Source organism: Populus alba, chromosome 8 (assembly GCF_005239225.2).
Source record: "Populus alba chromosome 8, ASM523922v2, whole genome shotgun sequence".
In the NCBI taxonomy this organism is placed as follows: domain Eukaryota; kingdom Viridiplantae; phylum Streptophyta; class Magnoliopsida; order Malpighiales; family Salicaceae; genus Populus; species Populus alba.
Genome location: NC_133291.1, coordinates 7,345,285 through 7,369,445, shown reverse-complemented (window position 1 = coordinate 7,369,445; position 24,161 = coordinate 7,345,285). Strand labels below are relative to the sequence as shown.

The following is a 24,161-nucleotide window of genomic DNA, read 5'->3' as shown; positions in this document are numbered from 1 at the left end:
TTTTACAGTTTTTAATTCCTTTCTCCTATAAATATTGTTAATTACCACCCGTGCAAATACATGCTGCTGCGACTTTCTTGTTTGATCGAGAAGAAATAACCTTCATTGATATATTGATAAAAGGAAAAAGGCCCACGAGTACAAAGGAAAAGGCCTATCACTGGTCCCGTTGCATCCAGCAAACTCAGTGCTATTGGACACTGTCACTGTTAAGGTGCGACTCCAGTGAGATTCCTGGATTCACTGAATGGGCCCATGAACTTTAAGCTGTTTTTGGGCCTGGAGAAAGTGGTGGGGTTTATCTAAACTCTCTACATAAACAAGCCCACTCACCACTCATGAGAACCGTGTATTGAACCAGGAAGAGTCATAATCTAGGCCATCACAAGTATATCACAAATAAATAAATCCTAAACCACCGTATCTTTGCAAGTTACAGAAATTCCGATCTCTTAATACTTGCCGCAGTTGTTTCCATATAATCTTCTACTCCCACTTATTCATGTGTATTATCCCTGAGTATATCTAAGAGAATTACTTCGAGATTAATCTGTTAAAAACAGCAACTATAAGAAAAGCAGGAAGAGAGAATCGAGAGGAAAAGAGGAGGAGAAAAATATGATTTTTTTTCTTAATCTGGATGCGGTGGAAAGAGAGAAAATGAAGATAATTTTCTGGGATTTTTCTTTGTATACATGTTGTGCGATTATTTAGTGAGGGTGATTTCTTTCGGATGTTTCCAAAAGAATGGGAAAAAAAGGAAGAAAAACAGGGTTGAGAGAATTAATTGATGGTGAGCATTTCGGTGCTTTTTGAAAAGAATTTTCATTATAAACCTGCCTTTATTTTTTTGAGTTTAAGGGATTGATGTGGTCGTTGCTCTTCAAATCATTTAGAAAAAAGTAGAACTATAATCAGCATTTTTCATGATTTATTTAAATTTTTTCTTTTAAATCAAGCTTGTAATGTTTCAGATTCATTGATGTTGTTTTGAAACCATCAAATTTATTCATTGGTAAATTAAAATATACCGGTATTGTCTCGGTATAACTACTCTCAGGATAATCTGGCGTTTAAATTGTTGACCCTACTGCTTCCACATAATCACTGACATGGACCGTTAATGTGTAATCTATCTATCAACACTATAACACCTGAATTTTGTTCTTTTGTTCTCGTTCTGGAGGGGAAAAAATAAAAAAAGAAAAGTATGTTTGTGGCTCGAGAGAGAGGGAAATGGGAGAAAAAGCCCATAATGGAAGAGTGCATGCATACTGCATTACCTTATGACCGTGTGCGTTTGTAGGCGTGGCTGCGAGTGAGAGAGACGCCCATATCTTTTGTGGTGTCGTGGGACCAAGACCAGGCAGAACACAACAGCAACTGAAGAGAACAGGAGCGTTCAAGGCAAGAAGACAAGCCAACAAAACCCGGGCTTACCCCCTTTTTTTCCGCGCATAAACAGACCACAACTCAGTCGCACACCCAAATCACGTTTTCTCAATCTCAACCAACAAAAAATCACAGCACCCTACAACAACAACTACAATGACTGTTAATGCACCGACTCACTGCACTCTTCCACCGATTCGCACTCTACCACCTCGCTCCTCTCTTTCTTTCTTTAAACGGAGACAGCCCATTTTCTTAAACGAAGCTCCAAACCCGAGAATCGTTTTAGTTCGCTGCGATAAGCTTAATTCGGATGGGCTAGGACCCATGAGATCCGTCCTGGAGACCGAATCTGTGTCGGGTAACTCATCAGCGTCATCGGCTATTGATTTCCTCACATTGTGCCATCGATTGAAGGTATGAATGAGAGTGCAAAAAGGGTTGCTTTTCTTTTCTCAGAATAGGCGATAAATGGAAAAGTTTTCACCTTTTTCTTGTTAGCTATGAAATGGGATTTCATTTTCCAGTTTAGAGCAGATAGTTGTTGTTTTTATGTGGGTAATTGATTTAACAAATTATGTTTTTAGGCTAGGAATTCTTTTTGAAGGAATATAATTTGCTGAAGCTTATAGGCTTTGGGATTTGGAATGCCAAATCGCTACTAACTTTTAGAAGGAAGGTGAATAAAACAAGAATCGGATGATCTTGTTCTTGTAATCGATGCATGCTCGAATGAATTTGTCGATTTTGTTGCGGCAAAGGAGGGTAATTTTCGAGTTGCCTTCTAGTTGATGAATTTGCTAGGATTGGATTGGTTAGCGTATGAAGGTTAATGCAGATATTGGATAGCATTGTGCTTGTTACTGTAGATAGGACTTAAATAGAAGAGGCATTTAAGGGTATCCCATTTTACTATAATTCCATTTTCATATGTCGCACTAAGTTTTCCATCCAATGAGGTTTTGCGGATTATGCTCTGGCTAGGTCTAGAGGGTTTACCAGACCATTGTCGTGTTTAAAGGATTATAGTGAGCTTTGCATGATGCAAACTGAGTGGCCCCTGTACTTGTAATTGAAATATCGACTATAAATTCTCGGCTGGGACAATGTAACTTATGTGGTATAATTGGTGTCTCTGCTACACGTGATCATCATATATTCAAGTGGCTTATTATGGTACAGAAAAGCCCCCCGAAGCCCTGCTTGTTTCTCATATTCACAACTCTGAACTCTGAAAGAGGTTGGAGCCTGTATTTAGTTTCCTTAGTTTTTCCAATACCATGGGTGCGTGCATGCTTATATATTTACGCGTTCTATATATTATGCTTGTTCAATTTTTTCAGTGGATTTCTCTTTGCTTTGATCACGAGCAAAATATTTGGTTCTTGTTAAAAAAAACATGTTCTTTTCTTTTTCCTCTATGTAAAGCCTGATCTGATGTAGATAAAGGTCTAAATTACATTTTAGAAATGTCTAATCTCTCTCTTTACTCAGACCACAAAACGCAAGGGATGGATCAACCATGGGATAAAGGGTCCCGAATCAATTGCTGACCATATGTACCGCATGTCATTGATGGCGCTGATTGTTGGGGACCTCCCTGGTGTGAATCGAGAAAGGTTTAACTGTTTATACCATGAAGGCTTGTGCATTTCTTTCTTTTTATGAGCCTTCAGGACAGTCAATGTCTATACTCTTTTATTCTTTCCGTACATATAAAATGCAATTAGTAATATTAATTAATTTGATTGCAAAGGTGGTGGTTTGCATTTATCTAATAAGCTCATATTATTTGTTTGTCGGGTCTTCAATTGGTGTTTATTATAAGTATTAAACTACTTCATTGTAGTCTATACCATTTGTAACTTTTGTAAAGGCATTGATCTCATGACTCACCAGCTTCTTGCAAGTTCTGCTCTTTCTGCAAGCTGGAAGATCAGTAATTTAGTTCAATACAAAAGTTTGTGGACATCAATGAGCAAAAATTAATTGGTTCTCATACAAAAGTTTGGTTGGCCCAGATTTATCTAGCATATGAACCATACTTCATCTTAAAAGCTTTGTAGAGCTGGTCAGCAGGCCGGCTGTAAGAAACATGCCTGGTGCATAATCATGTAATCCAAATTGGTAGACTAATCAGCTGAACAGACCAATTTCTAAATGATTTACTACAGAACTTTTATGATTAATGTACAAATGATTCAATGCCATACTAAGATACAGGGGAAGATTCCTAGGCTTTTGCTCAAGCAGGAAAGTGTTGGGCTATCAATCAGAAAATAGAAACCAGAAATTTAATTTTCTATTAGACTATATCATTTCTTCAGTCTGTTGAAGTGAATAAATGGAGGCTGGTGTTGTACATCTGATTAACTCTACTTGTCGATACTGTATCCAATGCTAATGTAACTTACAGGCCTTTAAAATGGCATTGTGGTAAATTTACCAATTAAATTTGTTTTTCGGGACAATTGGATGCCTCATTTTTCAGACAAGTTAGAGTGGTAGAAAAAGATAGTGGAACTGCTGCACTGCCTTAGATATATTGGAATTTTGGTGTCATTGTTTCTCAACATGTAATGTAATATTAGAATGAATGGAGAAGGGAAAAAATAGTTATTTCAGAGTATTTTTCCAGGTTATGCTCCTGGAAGTACAATTTGCTTTATTTATTTTTTATTTCATAGAAGATTAGATTTCCTTTGGTGAAAGGCGCAGACTGATTAGTTTTTCAATGAAGTTAAAATCTTTGTTGGGTAATATCATGATTTTTATTTGTAAAGTTGATAAATTTGGTAATTGACATTTTGTTTCACTTGTCCTTTGTCTTGGGGGCTTGCTTATGATTTTTTTCATTATCTTATTGTAACAGGTGTATAAAGATTGCGATTGTGCATGATATTGCTGAAGGTATTCTACTAAATTCTTCTAATTGACCAATATAGTTGATAAATGATATGTTATTTCCATGTGTAATTTCACATGTAGGCATGGTTACAGGTTCATTTATGCTCAAATGGAAATTGGAAATTTACATGCTTCTTTTGGAATGTGTAGAGCATGGATTTTTCTTCTTATATTTGGAGGGAGGGTGGAGTCATTAGTATCTTGCCTAAGCAAAATCATGTCCTGAATCCATGCTGGTCATTAACCTTGAAAAATAACTCCTTCCTGCATAAATGGCTCAAGGATCTACTTGAACTGCTCCAGCCATTGCACGTCATGAATAGATTGCTAAGTCAGGGAAAAAGTGGACCAAATTTTAGGATAATAGATCTCTCACAGAGAGTAAATTTTTGGCTAAAAATTAGAAGAGCAGACTCAATGTTGTAGTTTCATGAGCACATTTAATCTAGTTCTTTTGTCACTATTTGACTCTTGTCAGGCCACAAAAGTGAAACATATAAGTTGATGCTCCTAAACCATAATAGTCCACAGAGCATAACCATGCTTACACATACTGAGTGAGAAAACAATGTGTGTCTGCAAATATTGGGTTGCAGTCAGAAATAAGAACTGTGTATCTTTATAATTGTAGAGTGGAAGAAGAACCCAACAATAGCTACAACATGGATTGATCTTTGATTTCCATGTTTGTAATTGTACTCTTTTTATATATCAAATTGAGTTTATTGTGTTTTACTTTTGCTAAATATGCAAATATATTTTTTGGGGGTTTTGAATTTTGAGTTGGGGTTTGGACATAGCTATTGTTGGAGATATAACACCATCAGATGGTGTGCCTAAACAAGAAAAGAGTAGAAGGGAGCAAGCGGCTTTAAATGAAATGTGTGAAGTTCTTGGTGGAGGAATGAGGGGTACACAACTATTCACCAACCCTTGTTATCTTGACTTGTATTAGATTCAGCTTTGAATTTTCTGGAATTAAATATTCTCATTTTTCAGCTGAAGAGATCAAAGAGTTATGGGCGGAGTATGAAAACAATGCTTCCTTGGAGGCCAACATTGTCAAAGACTTTGACAAAGTATGTGATGAAATTTGAATTTTTGAATGATGTTATAAAGAAGCCAAAAATTTGTTATCAATTGATTTTCTTGCTATTGAAATATGTTGTGAAACTCATTGTAACACAGGACAGTCGTCAAATAAATGTGTTTGTCATGTGCGCCATATATTCATATATATGCCAATTTTTTTTGAAAAGCTGCAGGAAGCTGTCTCTTATGACCAAGCCTTAAAGTAGTTTTGGTTTCTGCCCAGGGACTTCTTCCATCCATTGACATCGTGATCCTCATTTTGTGTTCATGTTCACTGGTTGCTGTTGAAATGTTTTGTCTATTGGTAGATATATGAATGTACTTTTATATATTCACAAGGAAAGCTACCTAATGTTAAATAAAGGGCTTTTCTACTGTAATCATCTTCGATGTAATGAACCGACAAAGTTCCATGCTCCCCAGAAGTAAAATTCCCTAACCACATAGATGGTTTTCTTATAGCACTTGATTCACATTTATATACATATATACCTTCCTATGTTCAATAATTTGTTAATAATCAAAGGTCCCATGTCTTTTGTGCAGGTTGAGATGATTTTGCAAGCTTTGGAATATGAAATGGGTAGGTTATCTGACGAATTGATATTTTCCGCTTCAATGACTTTTCTCATTCAAAATTAATATGTTTTTGCAGAACACGGGAAGGTGCTGGATGAGTTTTTCCTTTCGACAGCAGGTAGAATCTGCTACTTCATCCGAAACTGTCTGCAACTGGAGCTTTTTGAAGTTTTACTGTGATAAAATTTTGTTTATAATTGTCATGCATCCCTTCTATCTGTAGGGAAATTTCAAACTGAGATAGGAAAGAGCTGGGCAGCTGAGATTGCCTCAAGAAGAAAATCTACACTGGCCAAAAAGCAAAACTGATCCCTGGTCCAGCCTCCTTTTTCATCCCCTCTAAGGTTGAGACAGCTCCTTTGGTATCGATGCCTCTCTTACCTTTATACGCTTTTGTTGCACTGCCTGGTTATGAAAGGATTACTAATAACAAGAGGTTAACGAATTGGTTCCTCTTCCCGAGTCACGGCAGGGCTCATCGTAGGCAACTAACGACCAAAGAATTATAATTCCAGGATTTAGTGTTACCACTGTTGTGTCCAGTAATGCTCAAGTGTCGAAGTGTTATAATCTTTATTATTATTATTACTATTTAGTGAACTTCAATAATGGAGTACGTTTATGTCCTCTGACCTACCAAGGCAGCGAGAAGCACTCTTCTAATGGTAGCTTGTGATGCATATATGATTGTGTCCTTGAACAAACATAGGCAAGCTTCTGTTTGGTGATAAAATCATATGTATCGCATTATCAACCACGTAGTTACAGGCACTCGTGCTTCTGCATTCTGCCTACTCGAGCTCATGGCTCATGCCCCTGTTCATGTCTGCGTAGATTCCATGGCCATCATCACAATGTTATTTGGGTTCAGTAGGACACCGGTCCTTGTGATGTCGGTGTTTTTAAGGTACGAGGGGGCTTGCTCGTGCAGCAAAGGTTTAGTGCTCGTTTAACATTGAGATTTAACTTGTTTTTCATTAAAATTTATTTATTTTTACTTTAGTACTTTGAATTAAAAACAATCTTTACTACACTAAGCTCTCTGAACAAGATGAACGCGTGGAGAGTGAGTCAATAGACTCAATACCTTGTTGCCTACGAGCAATAGGCCCATCATGGGTCAGTCTCTTTCTGCAGTTCATCAAGATCTGCTCTTTATTTTGAAGTAAAATGTTGGTTTATGATAGCGTTTTAATCAGAGTTTTTTAAAACTTTATTTTTTTATATTAGTTTTTTTAATATTTTTAAATTGTGCTAATATTAAAAATAAATTTTAAAAATAAAAAATATATATATATTATTTTAATTTATTTATAAGTAAAAAATATTTTAAAAAATAACTACTATTACTATATAAAACACCATCTAAAATAGTTTGAAAATTATTTTAGCTAGTTCTTTAAAAAATCAGATTACATTTCTTAAATATAAAAAGTTGTGAATATTTTTTTTATTATTCAAATTATATATCATGAATGCACAAGTATTTTCAAAATAACAAGCACAAACATGATTTTTCGTATAACTTCAAACAAATATATTACCCAACACACATGAATCAAATAATCAAAAATAAAAAGCAACTTCGAATCATACCATCCACCGATCAAGATCGTAACCCATTCCTAGAAACTAAAGAAACAGACAAGATTTTTATTGCAAAGTGTATGATCACATGCCCAGTCAACACAAACAAATCATTAAATCATCACCTCTAGCTATCAAAATTTAAACTTCTACAGAAAGACATGCTTCCTCTGCCAAACACCATGACAAGCTTCTAATGCATGGCTCCGCACTGACTCAGCAGCTTAAGAAACCAACCTTTAGCTCTTCATATAATCTCATATTCGAGGATTGTGATGGCTAATATGATAGTCACTGAAAATTTATATAATCATTAACTTTAAATCCTGAAAAATTAGTTAAAATACGTGCAAATTAGCCTGAACACCCACATTAATAATAATAATAAAAAAAACCAACCATGATAAAATATCTTCAGCAAGTAGGGAAAACAAAGAAAAAGAAGCAGGAAAGTAAAAAAAATAATTCCTGCTCGATAACATTCTTTAGGAACCAAACAAATCAAACCCAGCAGCAGCAGCAGCACTTTGAGTAATTAACTTTTTAACACAAAGCAATACTTCTCTGTTGAGCTCAACCGTAGATCATCTTCCCAATCAATAAAAGATGAAAAATCTAAAATTTTGAAAACACCCTCCCTTCCCTTTAACTTTCCATTTAGCAAACAAAAATTAACACAAAGCAGCATCACCATACTAACGAACCAGTAAAGAAAACTGCAAAAAGATTATAACTTTCACTTCCTCTCACTTCTCACTTCCTTTTCATCATTGAACTACCAATCCAAAACTGATATTAAAGCAACCCAATCGATTTAAAGACATAGTTATATGGTAGAGAATCAAAAGAAAAGAAAACCAACCTTTGTTCATGAGGAACCAAGGGACACCAAAGACAAGAGTGATGATGGCCATGCCAGCCATGACATGCTTTGTGTCCCCACTATGCAAGTACGATTTACTCTTGACTCGAATCCTTACTGTTGGCCTTTTTTTTGGCGCCTCGCTTCCCTTTTTCTTCACTTGCTAAAACAAAGAGACAAGCTTCCTTTGCCAAGCTTCGAGGTAAGAAACGAGTGTACTAGGTACTTCCTCGTACCTTCTCCACCCCTGTTTGGTCTACCAGGTACCCTGGAACTAAGCCTTCCTTTGCCCGCAAACTTCGTTGCTCAATCTTCTATCTCAGCCAAGGAGTGCTATCTCGCTATATGTAGCGAGCACTGTTCATAAAGCTAGAATAAAAAGTGTATTAAGAAGCCTATACTTGCTATTATAGCCAAGGAGCCATGATAAAGAGTATGGTTGTGGATGCTCTAAATCGTTTTGGAGAGAGTAAGACCTTTGATTATTTTGCCAATTCTATCATAGAGGCCCTAAAAAGGGAGCGGTTTTTCTGGGCAAACAGAGCACACTTCGACACTATCTTCTTCTTCCTATGCACTCCAACGTTAAACAGTGCTACGATGCATCCCTTTTGGGTTGCTCCGAGGTCATCGTAGTTAAATACTTGCACCGGTTGAATTATTTCATTTCTTCTTTTCCTTTTCTTTTGTGGGAAGCATGTGTGAGGCATTCTTGGGACCATCCAAAGTTCCAAGCCTATAAACAGATTCAATTTGGGCTCTGCACAACCAGCTTGATCAAAGTCTTTGTTAAAAGTTCCTCGGGGCCAATGCAGCAGTACTACAATCAATCCAGAATTGAATCATTCTAAAGGGTGAACCCGATAGAGATCAGGTTAACCATTCATGAGCAATAACATCTTGAATTCTGAACAGCCACTCCAGGCGAGGATTTTCATGGTTATGGAGCGTACAAGTCATTTATACACGGGAGAATTCAATACAATTGAAGCTATGAAATAAATGGACAATCAGCCATTCATGTTCATACAACACAGATTTCGAGCACATCACATGTCGTCCTAAATTTGACCAAGCCCAATTGCTTGCAAGGATTATTTTTTTCTCTTATCAGTAAAGGTCACACTGAACTCAAACCTGGAGTGATACATTTTTGAGATTTTATTTTATTATGACCTTCTCTAAATTTGAACTCGATGCATGCTTCCTTGCAGGTTAAATTCACACCAAGATCCTAGGCTACCATTCTACAAGTAGTGTTTGAGTGCATGACATGCTGTCTTAAATTTTGACCAAACCCCCCAGTTGGTTCTAACATTTGAAACAAAGCTATCCTTTTCCTATACAGGGAATCATTCAAGATGTTCACACATTTATATACGAGAAATAGAATTCATAGTTAATAATTGAGTAATTGAGATAGACTCTAGCTCTAGGCTACCAAACATTAATTACTAATATTTATGGTTCACCCACAGCGATTCAATGGCCTGATTCTCATAACTTTTACGCGTAGTTTGTTGGGTTTTTTAGTCTCCGTGCTGTCAAAGTGCATGCCTGGATCAAGGACCCAGTACGCGTGCAGTCAAATTTACGGTCTGCTTGCCCATCTTTCTTCGACCTCCACCGACACCTCAAAGCATCATCTTCTAGTATGGTGTTTTAAAAATATTTTTTTTTATTTTAAATTAATTTTATAATTTTATATTGTTTTGATGTTAAAAGTAAATTTTTAAAAATAAAAAAATATTATTTTGATATATTTTAAATATAAAAATATTTTGAAAAATAAAAAAAATAAAAAAAATTCATAGATAATTATAATATGATTGGTTCTAGTAATGTAAAAGCATTAAGAGTTGAATTGATATTATATCATAGTTGTTTTTCAAATAATTTTTTAATTTTAAAATATATTAAAATAATTATTTTTTAAAAAATATTTTTGATATTAATACATAAAAAATATAACATTATTAAAATTAATTTTTAATTTTTTTTACTAAAAAAACAAACACAGTCTAAACAAATTGATTTTTTTTTTTTTTTTTTTTTAAAAAAAAAGTTGGAACTTTGAAGTTCACGGGTTGGCATAGATATGCCAATGATTGGACAAAAATGGCCCTCCACCACCTTTTTGAGATTTTGTGTCCTTTGGGTCAGGCACTTTCTTCCATTTTGATGTTAGCTCACCAAGCATTTTTCCTCTTCTTTATTATAATTTCTCTGCCTTCCAGTTTCCTTTACCTGCAACTTGAAGTTGAAGTGGATAAAGCTGTCGACAGCCTCTACTGGCTATTTCACCGTGCGCTGCATATTGAGTCATGTTTTTCAGTCATAAAAAAAAGCTCAACATACAAGCTTTTTCAGTGCACTTTTTGATATAAAATATTCATAGTAAAACTCATATATTTATTTAATTAAATACTTTAAGAATGATTTATGTAAATGAATAAATAAAAATCATTGATGACAGCTAACAAATAAAATAAAAAAATAAATCAAGATATTTATCCATCAACAGTGACAATTTATCATTTTATATTTAATATTTTATTTATTATAAACAATTTTCTATTTAATTAAACAATAATAGAAATAAATACAATCTTAATTGAATATAATAAAAGGAGAAAAATATTATATAGGGTTGCAAATATTAAAAAAAATTAATTTACACGCTTGAACTAAAACAGTCAAAGCATGCGGGCCTTTCAATTTAGGCTCACATGCATGGGTTGAGTTATTTTTATATTTTTTTCAAAGGGTGGATAACGCCCCTTTATTTTTTGAGAAAAAAAAACAAGGGACAAGAAGGTTGTCAAAAAATCAAGTCAAGGTTTTTTTTGCTATAAAAACTTGATTTTTAATTAATTTTTGACCTAAAACATTTAGAAAACACCGTATACAAATTAAAAAAACTATTTATGGCATCAAACAACTAAAAAACCCAAAATTAAATAAACTTTTTGAGCTTAGATTTACTATCTCATGTAAGGTGAAGGACAAAGAACATTTCATTGAATTGTACTCATACACACAAAAATCATTATTTTTCATAGTTAAAGTCAATATCAATAGACTCTCTCATTACCATTAAAACCGATTACTTTCTCTCTCACCTCTCAAGTCATGAAATAAAATAAATAAAGTTTTGGGTTCAAATTAAATTTTTTATATATTAAAAGGCCGGATGCTATAATTTGAAAAATTCAAGGATTAAAATGAATTTTTTATCCCAAGTTTGAAACAACCATCTCATTTCTTTATATTTTTTACTTTGATTCTGAAAAATAAATAAATCATTATTATAGCAATTCATAGCTGTCACATATTTGAAGTTATTTTCACACATGAAACAACCATTGCATCTAGCTTCATGTCACAAAATTCACATGAATATAGAAAAAACAAAGCACACAAGATTCGAATTTAGAGTAAAAACATAAGTTTACCTCATAGAGTAATTGTAGATGCCATGACATTTTAAATGATATTATACTCCGAGCATCTCCTCGAACTCATCAAAGGGTATTTCTAAGTCACTAAAGAATATACAAAGATGAATCAGTGTTGATCTGTTCCTTTAATTGGAGAAAATTAAAATGAAACAACGCTTGGCATCACCATGCTGAATTAAAAACACCAAATATTTTAATAATTAGTAAGAGCATGTTTGCTTTTATATTTTAAAAATATTTTTGAAAAAAAATTTATATTTTTTTATTTTAAATTATTTTTTTAAATATTTTTTAGATTGTTTTAATATGTTGATGTTAAAAATAAAAAATATTATTTTAATATTTTTTTCAAATAAAAAACACTTTAAAAACCAACCGTTACTACAATACTAATCAAGATTTAAAAGAACATTGAAATGTAGCTTAATTCTGATCAGGTCTTGAATTTGCTCCCTAATAATCATTAGTTCGAATCTTTTCAAAGTCTATTGGAAACTTTATATGGTCATGTTAACTTTAAAAACTGTGAAATTAGTAAATAAGCAAGTAAACTAACTCGGACACTCACATTAATAATTTAAAAAAAAAACTAAAAAAAAAGTCCAAATAAACAACAGATTACACATCATTAAGGATTAGTTTATAGGATCAAACACGGCTTGAAGGAGAAATCATTATCCGAGGGGCAGGTGGGTATCTTAATTACAATTTTTTTCTTTCCTCTTCCATCTATCAAACCTGTCGTTTTAACATCAAGAAAGGAATAACTTTATGATAAGAGCAGAGAAGTCCACGGTTCATCGAGAGCAACATTTAGCAATGAAAGAAGACCTTTCACTTCACCTTGAACAATTCTTTCTGCCTTTCTTCTCCTTGCAATGCGATGAATGAGCTCATTCCGTATGTCATCACTCAGAATTCAGTTTTATTAGGGTTTTTAAGAATAATGGAAAACAAGATTTATAAATGTACAAGCCAAAACATAGATCATTTACTCAAGATTAATAAAAAAAAAAAATCTAATTGCAGATGAATTTAAAGATATAGACATCTTTGTATTTTTTTAAAAAGTCACATGTTCATACAGCGTATCTTGGACTTGACGTTACCACAAAGACAGTGCTTTGCATCAATTGACCCTTAATAATAATATTATCATGACGGAGACGATGATGCTCTGATTTCCTCGATAATAAGAAGTAAAACTATATATATTTTTAATTATCTTAAGAAAATATTTTTCATGTTATTTTAAAGAACTTAATATTTTTTTTCTCGATATTAATATCAAAATTTGAAGCGTGTATACACGCGCCCCCATAAGAAGCAGCGCAACCACTTACGCTACGAAGATTTTAAAAATATCTTAACGTTTACTATTCATGCTAAAAAAAACTGCCCCAGTATTCTTCTGCTTTGAGGGTCTCTATCAACACTGCTTCTTGTTCCTCATCTGAACTTCCTATGCAGGGAATACAGAGATCAAGAGTGCTAGAGAGTTTTGCTGCAACGCAAATGACCAGAAGAAGTTGAGGAATTGTACCTTTTTTTGAGTTTTTTCGGGCTTTTGGCACGCGGTTTCTTGTTTGTAGAAAAACCAACGGTGCAAGTGTTGCTGCATTTTCTCATTGAATGGAGAGGATCTTATTGGTGTTGCTGGAATCAGTTTGCTGATCAAAGTCTGAATCTTTTTTATTTTACTCTAAATATAGTAACATGGGCGTTGCTTAAAGGTTGCTCTAGTGATGTGGGTTTGGTTTGGTTTGTGATATATATGATCTGGGTTTTAGCTGGAAAGAGACTGGAATTCTGGGTTTAGCTAAAGAGCCCAGGCGATCAGGTTCTGGCTCCAAAGTGGTTGCTGTGAATGTTTGGTGACTTTTCAGGATTTAGTTGGTTAAGTTCGGTGATTTGAATCTCTATTGGTTTTAAAGTTTGTAAATTTTGGAAGTTCTTCTTGAAATTGATCTGTGAGTTTTGATAAAAAAATCCTTCTGTACTTGAATTGAGAGAACATAGTGAAAAATTAATGGAGGTTTAAAATTTTGTGATGTTAATTATTGCATGACCTGTAATTCAAAATCACTTGATTTGGATCTGAAGTAATGGCAACTGTATCTCCATCCCCAAATTCACCTTCAAACAGTACACCACCCCCGCCATCCACTACTAGCTCATCGCCGCCCGCCTCCTCTCCTCCTCCTCCTACTTCCCCATCTTCACAGCCCAATGCCACTCCACCAAACCCAAGAAACCCTTCAACTCCACCCCCGCCACCTCCCTCTCTTTCTAATCCTCCTCCTGCCACACCACTAACCCCTCCACCCACGACATCGCATTCTCCACCTTTATCTGGTAGTGCACCCAACTCCAATTCTCCTCCACCACTGGTGAGCTCACCCCCACCCCCACCCTCATCTAATCCACCTTCAATTTCACCTCCACCACCACCGGTGAATCCACTTACAAGTTCCCCTCCACCACCGTCATCAACTCCACCACCTAAGGATTCTCCTCCACCACCATCATCAATACCACCACCTCAGAGTTCACCTCCACCACCACCCTCATCAAGGCCACCTCAAAATTCACCACCACCACCTCCTCCAACCCCATCACAACTGCCTACCAATCCTCCCCCACCACCAGCATCTGTCTCACCTCCTCGAAGATCACCTCCACCGCCAGCATCGACTCCACCTGAGAATTCACCACCTCCACCAGCATCAATAGCCCCTCTTCCCAGTAATGTGCCCCCAACTCCTATGCTTACTCCTCCAACTGCAACTGCTCCTCTACCAACACCTGTCCCATCATATTCTACTCCACCAGCATTGTCACCACCAACAATAAGACTGTCTCCTGCCCCTAATTCACCCGAGAGTTCAAACTCCACAGGTAATGGGGGCATTGGTATTGGAGGTATAGCGGCTATTGGTGCAGCAATAGGAATTATAATGCTCATCCTCGTTGGATTGGCTCTCTGGTGCATGAGGAAGCAGCGAAAAGAGATTTCTGGACTGAATGGTGTTTATGTTATGCCATCTTCTTTGGGCTCGTCTCCAAGATCAGGTATATATTTCAAACAGCATTTCGCCATTGCATTTTTAACATGTTGTGACTTTTTGCAACAGTATCACTCATATTCAATAAGTACTGCTATTGGTAACTCTGCCAAGAGGTTTTTTCTCTGTCACGTCCAAAACTTTCACTGGTGTTTGTTCTCATAATTTGATATAACCTTTGCAATTTGTACTGCGTCTGATTTGCAATCAAATTTTTCTAGAGCATAACTTCTGGTTAATAGTTTAACAAATACAAAGGGTTTATCACATATGTAAATCATATGGTCATTTTGATCTTAAAACTTAAAAGAATACAAATAATTGGTTAATTTATTGTCAGCTCACCTATCAAGACGGTAATCTATTCCTAGCAGACTTGCATTTAATGAGATTGTTGTTAAGCACTTTGAATGATATTGTTGGGTTTAAATTTGTCTCCTCAGGTTCAACTTTCACAAAGACTCAGTCTACAGCTCCCCTAATAACAAGTGGTTCTAGCAGCGATTGTTTTTCTTTGCCACCTCAATCAAGTGGATTAGGTAATTCAAGGCCTTTGTTTGCGTTTGAAGAGCTAGTCAAGGCGACAAATGGGTTTTCATCCCAAAACCTTTTGGGAGAAGGTGGATTTGGTACTGTATATAAAGGTTACCTGCCAGATGGGAGAGACGTGGCAGTGAAACAGCTGAAAATTGGTGGAGGGCAAGGTGAGCGAGAATTTAAAGCTGAAGTCGAGATTATTAGTCGTATACACCATCGCCATTTGGTTTCACTTGTGGGCTACTGCATATCTGACACCCGAAGATTGCTCGTATATGATTATGTCCCTAACAATACCCTTCATTTCCATCTTCATGGTAAAGCTATTTCTTATAACTGAGATTTGGCATGTCAGTTCATCAAAATGGTTCATCAGTCATACATGTTGGTCTTTCTTTCTGTAGAGGTGGGTAGGCCAGCTCTGGACTGGGCAACGCGTGTTAAGATTGCTGCTGGTGCAGCTCGGGGGTTAGCTTATCTCCATGAAGATTGTAAGTATTTCAAGTCTCGATTTTAGTAGCTGGATAATGTTCACTCTCACTTCCAAAATGAGTTCAAGAAATTATTCACCAGTGTTTTATTCTTTTTCTACACATGGCAACTGTTTTCTTAAGCTATCCACTGGTACCTGCTCTTCATTTTCAAATGTTATGATCCAACATTCACTAATAAAAAACAAAGATCTAATAACTGAAGGATTTTACAATATTCTCTTCCTAAAAGCATAAGCAGAATTTCATCTTAATCAAGATTAGTATGAGCATACCAGTTTTAGTACTACTGATGTTCTTAGAGTTAAGAACATGCTGATAAGAACTCATCCATGTGATCATTGATAGATGCACTGGTTTCTTACACTAAAATATTGAATGAAAACACTTAATCGACTGCAGATGGTGTAGCAGGTATTATTCATTTGATTTACTATTATATGTTTAGGTCACCCTCGGATTATTCACAGGGATATTAAGTCGTCAAACATTCTTTTAGATATCAACTTCGAAGCTAAGGTATGCATGGTTTTTAGCTTCTGATTATTCACAGTTTTCCCTTTACCATTTATTGATGATTAGTTTCAAGTAGATTGTTGTTTAAATGCTTCTAGATTTTACTTTGCAGGTTTCAGACTTTGGGCTTGCCAAATTAGCTCTCGATACAAACACTCATGTAACAACGCGTGTTATGGGAACCTTTGGGTAATAACTCATCTATTATTTGCTTAAATACCCGCCACAACAGGGCTACTTAGAGGCACCCCTACTCTCTCTCTCTCTCTCTCTTTTAATTTTTTCTGGAGGGAGGGCTTCAATCAGCCAGGAGTTGATGGGAATACTGTTTTTGAAGTACAGCTGTGTGTTATTTTCTTTTCCAGTGAAATGAACATATATCAGCCATTAATGTTTAATTGATTGCTCAGATACATGGCCCCTGAATATGCATCAAGCGGCAAATTAACAGATAAATCTGATGTGTTCTCTTATGGAGTTGTGCTTCTGGAGCTAATCACTGGACGGAAGCCTGTGGATGCATCGCAGCCCATGGGAGAGGAGAGTCTTGTTGAATGGGTAAATTGTTTGTGCACTATCTATAATGCACCCTGACTGTTCAGCTGATGAAAAAAAGTCTCGTTCAGTTTTCATGAATTGTTGATTGTTCATTGAAGCATGCATTATAGATACATCCAATAACCTACTTACAAGTATTAAGGGCTTGAATGACAATTTTATTGACAGATCAATTACTCTCTGTATTGACCTTGTGCTTAGCTTTCTTTGTCTGCTGAGCAGATCTATCCTATAGATGTGCCTTTTATTTCAGCATGCATAAATGATAAACTCAATCAGATCATTTTTCCTGAAGTTGCTACTTATCTGTGATATGTTCGATATGGCTTAGTTTGAGTAAAAAGTTTTTATGGCTTCTGACTGCTTAGCTTTGATACCAGTAGATGTTGCTGAAACTGTCACATTTTTTAGAACATTAGTTACAAGAGTAATAGAAACAGGGCTACTAGATCTGTTTCGAAGAGAGTTTGTTTTAAACTTCTTATATGTACCCGTAGTGGTTTAATTTAAGGAACAGGTGTGCTTATTTTAGAATGAGGTTGTTTGGAAGATTTGCTTGATGAGTGGATGCTGTTCCTTAGTATATGCAGACTGTGGCCTCTAATCATGTATAGATTTTTAACTGATGAAAATACCTCAGTACATCGAAAATATAAAGCCATCCCAGATCTAGGACTAATTTTTCTGAACCTTGAATTAAATTCAGTACATAATCATGATATTCCTCAGTGCATGAATGATAAAAAATGGGTAACTGATAAAACAAATGCACAGAGTTGAAACAGTGGTATGTCTTTAAAAATTGTCTTGATGTCGTTTTGTCTTCTCTGTTCTTTTTGGTGGAGAATACATAATCCTGCTTTTTTTAGTTTTCTTTTGTTCTCTTTTCAATAATGTAATCTCCTTTTGTATCTATAAAAAGAAAAAGAAAAGGAAAAAAAATGCACGTGTTCAAAGAAATAGATCTATATGTTAAGCTAGTATTTGATCCTCCTCAATTTCGTGCTCGAAATCTTCTCACCCAAAGCGTACCTTTTCTTTCAGGCTCGACCTTTGCTAAATCATGCACTAGAAAATGAGGAATTTGAAAGCTTGGCAGATCCACGGCTTGAAAAGAATTACATTGAAAGTGAAATGTTCCAGATGATTGAGGCTGCCGCGGGCTGTGTGCGGCATTCAGCTACTAAGAGGCCACGGATGGGACAGGTAATTGCAATTTGATCGCAGAACTAGATGAAAATTCTTGCTTTTATCATTAAATGTTCAGATTTGGAGATGGCGGGATGCATTTCTTTAAGTCTGCATATGCTTCTCAGGTTGTTAGAGCTTTCCATACCTTGGCAACTGCTGATCTAACCAATGGAATGAGAGTAGGAGAAAGTGAGTTATTTAACTCTGCACAACAATCTGAAGAAATCAGACTATTTCGAAGGATGGCATTTGGTAGTCAAAATTACAGTACAGATTTTTTTACCGCGGATACTTAAAGAGCACATGGTAAATAGTGTTAGAGATGAATTCTTCGACAAACAGCAGCAGGACTCATGAATTTCGAGATGGAGCCTATACAAGCTCAAGATGCACAGGATGGTCTCTGAAATTATCTCTCTGCCGCAGGGATTGGATTCCAAGCCCTTAATACTGGTAGCCGGGTTAAATTGGTTTTCCCACATCATAGCTGGGTTGAAAAAATATATCGAAGTGGTGAACAGTAAAACTAAGTTTTTTTAGAGTGTTTAGGTAATTGTTTTAGAAGAATAAAGGCACACCCATGATGTCTTAGCGGAAAAGGAAATGTTACATGCTTCATACATACAACCATCCAAGATAAAGGACCAAAACAAAATTCCGACAGAGAGAGAATGTTAAACTTACGAACCATGTACAGTGAGTGGAACCAAGTTCGGTTAACTCGAGGGAAAAGCTTGTGAAGAAAGCCATCGCATGGACAGTAACTAACTTTCGTTAATTTCAATTCTTGAGTAGGGGAGAGAATCTTGAAGACACTTCAAAACACTCAAGGCAAGGCTTGTGGTCATACAAGCAACCGTCTAATTCCCAAGAAAAGTAGGTTTCAAGCAACAACATCTGGACGCCCTATGTTTCCCTTTACGTCCAATATTCTATTGTATGCAATGATCCAAACTAAAAGCTATGGCTGCATTTCAGGAAATGGAGCATGTAATCTTTTAATTCATGACTAATTGCCTCCCTTTTTTTAGCTTTGCCACATATCATTCTGTTTGCTTTACCCTTTCTGATTACCCTCCAATGAGGACAAGGAACGTATTCCTTAACAAGACATACCTTCATCAACCATTCTTCTTCATCAACATCATCCCCTTCCTTCTTCCATCTTTGACATCCATGGAAGATCTGAACATGCTGGCCACAGATTGTGTAGTCATATCTTGTTGCTGCCAATGCTTGATACTACAATCAATCATATTCGTCTTGCTCGAACTTCCCCGCAAAGTCATTCAGAAGACCAGAGCATATGCTAAGAAGAAGCTTTGGCACAGAAAGAAAGAGAAGATGTTAGAATCAGTCAGGGGTAGGTTCCAGGATAGTTTTGATAAATTTCTAGAAGGGTCTATAGAAATCCAAGTAGATGACTTCCATGGAGGGCATGATTGTGAGAGCTGCATTGAGGAAGTTGAGGAAGTCTTGGAAGGATTTTCTCAGAAGGGGGAGTTTGCTTTCGGAAGCTTTTGGGGTAGGGTTGGATCAGGGACCTCTCCAGCATGTATAGTAGCTGTGCAGGAATTTGATTTTAGTGTTGCACAGTTTGAAGTGGTTGAAACAATCAGTACATCTTCCAGGCATTCATATTAATAAAGCAAAAAAGTAAGTTCCATTTCCAATTTATTGTATACATCCATAGTAGTTCCACTTGATTAGAAATTTGCATCCAAGTCATTCTTTACTCATCATTAGGCTATTTTGCTCTTACATGAACAATGAGACTAGAATGCCAATATCGTCAAAATACAATTTCAGTACCCTTAATCATAAAGGATAAATGTGGTGATTTTCTAAGAAGGTTCCAAGCTGCATTGGACATATGCAATAATTCTCCACAATTAATGTCGTGGAGGTGTATTGGAATGAGAATCATTTGCAGATGGGGTTTGATTAATTGTTGGTTTTAAGAACTGGCTTGATTTCCTGAATAGTTTTTGCTTGTCAACTACTGACCACAAAATGCTCTGAATCTCTCAGAAATATAACATTCAACGGGAGAAATAACTTTCAACCCATGCTACCCAGGACAGTCCATTCAATAAAACAATAAAGATATATTTAATCTAGTTTCTGCACACTAAGATTAGATCTTTCTTTCTGTTGAATTTTAAGCAAGCATATCTATATTCGTTGTCATTTTTCTTTCATCTTCAATCTTAAATGACAACATGGAGAACAAATATAGTTGCCAAGTTCTAGAATAAACATTTTAACATGCAGGCTAATCCTCCAAGGATATACCACCAATCCACATGCCCTCATGTGCACAAACACATTTTCAGAAACTTCAATACTTAAATACCTTTGCTCTTTTTATCCCCACATAACACGGCAATGATATAAAAGCGGTTTTGGTTAGAACCATTCCAGTATTCCAAGTCTTCAAGACAACACACGCACAAGAAAAAAAATAAATTTAAGCCCCACCCACATCCTTGGCCAGCAAAAATACAGATACACAAAAAACAAAATTCCTTTCCTTTTCTTTCACCTTCTCCATTTCCAGCCATGATGGCAACCCTTCAGACTGATCAGTTCAAGGAAGTCTTCATGCGCTTCGATATGGATTCCGAATTTCCGATGGCAGCTAGAACTCGCTGCTCTTCTACGTTCTCTTGGCCTCAAACCTACAGGTTATCAGCTTCATGCTTTGTTATCTAACATGGATGCTAATGGCAATGGTCACGTTGAATTTGATGAGTTGGTTAATGCTATATTGCCTGATATGAATGAAGAAGTCTTGATCAACCAGGAGCAGTGTTTGGAGGTTTTTCGATCATTTGATAGGGATGGCAATGGATTCATTACTGCTGCTGAGCTTGCAGGATCGATGGCTAAAATGGGACAACCTTTGAAATATCGTGAGCTATATCAGATATGATGAGAGAGCCGACACCAATGGAGATGGTGTTTTGAGGTTTGACGAGTTTGCAAGCATCATGGCTAAATCCGCTGCTGATTTTCATGGCATCAAAGTTCCATAGAGCATGATGAGAATAGTCTTGTTAATACATGGACACAGACATTGGGAACTGCAATATCCATTAATGTGTCGTCAGCATCATTGATGGTTTGAGATGATCCTATGACCTTTTCTTTTATTTATTTCTTTTTTTTTGTCCATTTGATTTTTCTTGTAATTTCTTGTGTGTGTAAATGTAATTTTTTCTAAGGTCTGGTCATGGGATTCCTGTGAGCAAGATGGAAGGAGGAGAAGAGACCTGAATCCCACTTGAAACAACTATTAACACAACTCGTAGATTGTATAATGTTATATTTATTGTAGTGGTTGGTATTATTTACAAAACGAAATAACATGAAAATAACATTTTATCTACTAGTTTCCAAGATTTTCTTCACTAATTTTTCTGCTACACATGACATTACTGGCGGCATCACCAATCCATGAAAGTATGGAAACCGGATGCGAAATCATTCAAGGTCCAGGGTCCGCAATTGAGAAAGAATTCGGCCTCTGAATGTACGATGTTTTTTTTTTTTTTTTTAAATCCATTTACAGACTAACAACTACCCTTTTGCCCGTGGATCATTGGATCCAGTTTCGTGCATTCCACAGTTATTACTCTTGTGCCAAAAAGGCCTATATCTTGCTGCATAGTTTTATATAAATGCATCACTAAGATACTAGCCAATAGGCTAGGAGAGTTTTCCTTCCTTATCTTTTTAGTTTAAACCAGTCTGCATTTATATATGGCAGGAGAATAGGAGATAACATATTGATTGCTCAGGAAGTGGTGAAACGCTATCTTAGGAAAAATATGCCTCCCCGTTGTGCTCTCAAAGTGGACTTGATGAAAGCTTTTGACTCCGTACGTAGGGATTTTCTGTTTAATTTCTTAGAAGCTATTAATATCCCTGCTAAATTCATTGCTCGGATCAAGGCTGTGTTACAACTCCATCTTTCTCTATTTTGGTTAATGGAAGCTTGCACGGATCTTTTTTCTGGCAGTCAAGGATTGAGGCAAGGAGATCCATTATCTCCGTACTTGTTAGTATTTGCCATGGAGATTCTATCTTGCCTACTAAATAGATCAGTTATGGGAGGCCAACTGTCTAAACATCCCAAATGTAAAAAGATCAATCTTACTTATTTGTGTTTTGCATATGATTTAATGATCTTTACAACAGGAACAGTGGATTCTCTTGAAAAAGTTGCAGACATCCTTCATCAATTCTATTGGTTATCTAGATTAAAGCGCAATCCTTTGAAGAGTAAATTTTATGTGCTGAGGTAGATGCTTCTATTTCTCATTCTATGCTGGTTGTTACTGGGTTCAGAGTGGTAAACTGCCTGTAAAATATTTGGGGTGTTCCGTTAATTACGAAAAAGCTGGCTTATACAGATTGCAAGCCTTTACTGGACAGAATATCTTCAAGACTTTAGAAATGGGCAAAAAAAAATCTTTCATTTGCTGGAAGATTACAGTTAATATCATCTGTCATTTTTAGCATTCAGAATTATTGGTGTTATTGATGTTAGAGAATAATATAAATCATATCATGGGATCTCATCTAATAGCTTAAGCTATTGAGTTGAAATGTTTTTTTAATATGGTATTAGAACTTAGATGACCAAGCGGTCACGAGTTTGAATTTCACTATCCGTATTTATTTGATAAAAATTAAACATAGCATAATATGATTCTATGCAAGTTTCGAGTCCAAAAGACTTTCACTTATAGGGTGTGTTAGAAAATAATAAAAATCATATCGTGAGACTTCATCTAATAGATTAAGTTATTGGGTTAAGATAATTCTTTGATAGTTGTCAGCAAGAGTAATGAAGGTTACAAAACGTAATGCTTTTCTATGGAAGGTTAAAGAGGGGCCTGCAAGAGGAGCTAAAGTTGCTTGGAGTAAAGTTACGTTGCCCAAGCACGAGGGTGGATTGAGGGTAAAAAAGATCGAAGAATGGAATGTTGCCTTTATTTTTAGATGTATTTGGATTTGTTTATGAAGGTAGCATCTCTATGGATAGCGCGGGTGAGTGTTAATAGATTGTAAGGGTGAAGCTTTTAGAGTATGAAAATAACAGGGGACTCCACTTGGTATTGGAAAAGGCTTCTCAAGTTTAGAAAGTTTGTTTGGGATCAAATTCACTACATTGTGGTAGATGGAAAAACTACTCAACTGTGGTGGCATCCAGATAGCGTGCTTGTTAAATCCTATGGATAGAGGATACTGTTCGAGTCTGGAATTCTATTTAATGCTAAGTTGTTAGCAGTCTTGAGAGATGGCAATTGGGTATGGCCTAGCTTCCTTTCTGAAGCTTTGCTTGGACTACAAATGGCTATATGTGGGTGCTATATATCCTGATCCTTTGTCTGAGGATAAGGTGCTTTGGGGAACTATACAAGGCAGAGATACTTGAGGAAGCTCATCTGAATCCTAGTTTTTCTTATATTTGAATCAGCGGGTGTTGTTATAGCTAGTTGATATAAAAGATGTACTTGCTGATGGCCTAAACTTTGTAGTAGGATGAGCTCCTACTTGTCTCTTTTTGGATAAACTAAATCGTCATTTATCATTAAAAAAAAAAAAGGCATGGTGTTTTATTTTTTCTCCTTTTTTTCAGATATTGATGTGGGTTTCATGCACATACTGATGATGGCCGATGACATGCATTTATCCGTATAACTTACATCCACAGCAGCCACTCGATCCTGGTTTTGTATATTTTTCAGTAACAAAACTACTGTATGATGTAAATTATTCCCGTTAATCGATGTTCTGTTCTGATGATCCCTGCATTCTGCAGAAATTGACTGAACGGGCTCTTAAGAGTTGAATACAAAATGCTAACCAAATGCGAGAGATGGAAAGAGAATCCACAGTAACGGTTTAAATT

At 35.9% G+C, this 24,161-nt stretch overlaps 3 protein-coding genes and 1 pseudogene across 4 annotated transcripts; all 4 read left to right on the top strand.

The window, feature by feature from the left end:
• The first annotated feature begins 1,195 nt into the window (after positions 1–1,195).
• On the top strand, positions 1,196–6,579 carry LOC118040004 (uncharacterized). Of its 2 annotated transcripts, XM_035046872.2 has the most exons (8): positions 1,202–1,809; positions 2,887–3,011; positions 4,265–4,302; positions 5,100–5,210; positions 5,299–5,378; positions 5,938–5,974; positions 6,047–6,088; positions 6,194–6,579. In XM_035046872.2, exons 1-8 carry the CDS (start codon positions 1,549–1,551, stop codon positions 6,277–6,279), a joined length of 780 nt encoding a protein of 259 aa, XP_034902763.1. In that variant the 5' UTR covers positions 1,202–1,548; the 3' UTR covers positions 6,280–6,579. The 2 variants fall into 2 exon arrangements, with proteins under 2 accessions (XP_034902764.1, XP_034902763.1); XM_035046873.2 differs by lacking the exon at positions 5,100–5,210 and having other exon boundaries at positions 1,196–1,809.
• A 6,586-nt stretch (positions 6,580–13,165) lies between these two features.
• Positions 13,166–19,244, top strand: LOC118040005 (proline-rich receptor-like protein kinase PERK9). Its single transcript, XM_035046874.2, has 8 exons — positions 13,166–14,952; positions 15,389–15,799; positions 15,887–15,973; positions 16,422–16,492; positions 16,602–16,678; positions 16,900–17,047; positions 18,092–18,253; positions 18,364–19,244. Exons 1-8 carry the CDS (start codon positions 13,986–13,988, stop codon positions 18,532–18,534), a joined length of 2,094 nt encoding a protein of 697 aa, XP_034902765.1. The 5' UTR covers positions 13,166–13,985; the 3' UTR covers positions 18,535–19,244.
• Positions 19,244–20,988, top strand: LOC118040007 (uncharacterized). Its single transcript, XM_035046876.2, has 2 exons — positions 19,244–19,894; positions 20,513–20,988. The coding sequence occupies exon 1, from the start codon at positions 19,244–19,246 to the stop codon at positions 19,880–19,882; it is 639 nt and encodes a 212-aa protein (XP_034902767.1). The 3' UTR covers positions 19,883–19,894; positions 20,513–20,988.
• On the top strand, positions 20,801–21,469 carry LOC118040008 (probable calcium-binding protein CML15; annotated as a pseudogene).
• The last annotated feature ends 2,692 nt before the right edge of the window (positions 21,470–24,161 follow it).

Excerpts from the sequence above, each read along its gene's own strand:
- LOC118040004 (XM_035046872.2), top strand. The coding sequence starts at position 1,549 with ATGACTGTTAATGCACCGACTCACTGCACTCTTCCACCGATTCGCACT. Across the intron at positions 5,975-6,046 it reads AGCTTTGGAATATGAAATGG|AACACGGGAAGGTGCTGGAT; the intron begins GTAGGTTATCTG and ends ATGTTTTTGCAG. Across the intron at positions 6,089-6,193 it reads GTTTTTCCTTTCGACAGCAG|GGAAATTTCAAACTGAGATA; the intron begins GTAGAATCTGCT and ends TTCTATCTGTAG.
- LOC118040005 (XM_035046874.2), top strand. The coding sequence starts at position 13,986 with ATGGCAACTGTATCTCCATCCCCAAATTCACCTTCAAACAGTACACCA. Across the intron at positions 15,800-15,886 it reads CCTTCATTTCCATCTTCATG|AGGTGGGTAGGCCAGCTCTG; the intron begins GTAAAGCTATTT and ends TTCTTTCTGTAG. Across the intron at positions 15,974-16,421 it reads AGCTTATCTCCATGAAGATT|GTCACCCTCGGATTATTCAC; the intron begins GTAAGTATTTCA and ends TTATATGTTTAG.
- LOC118040007 (XM_035046876.2), top strand. The coding sequence starts at position 19,244 with ATGACTAATTGCCTCCCTTTTTTTAGCTTTGCCACATATCATTCTGTT.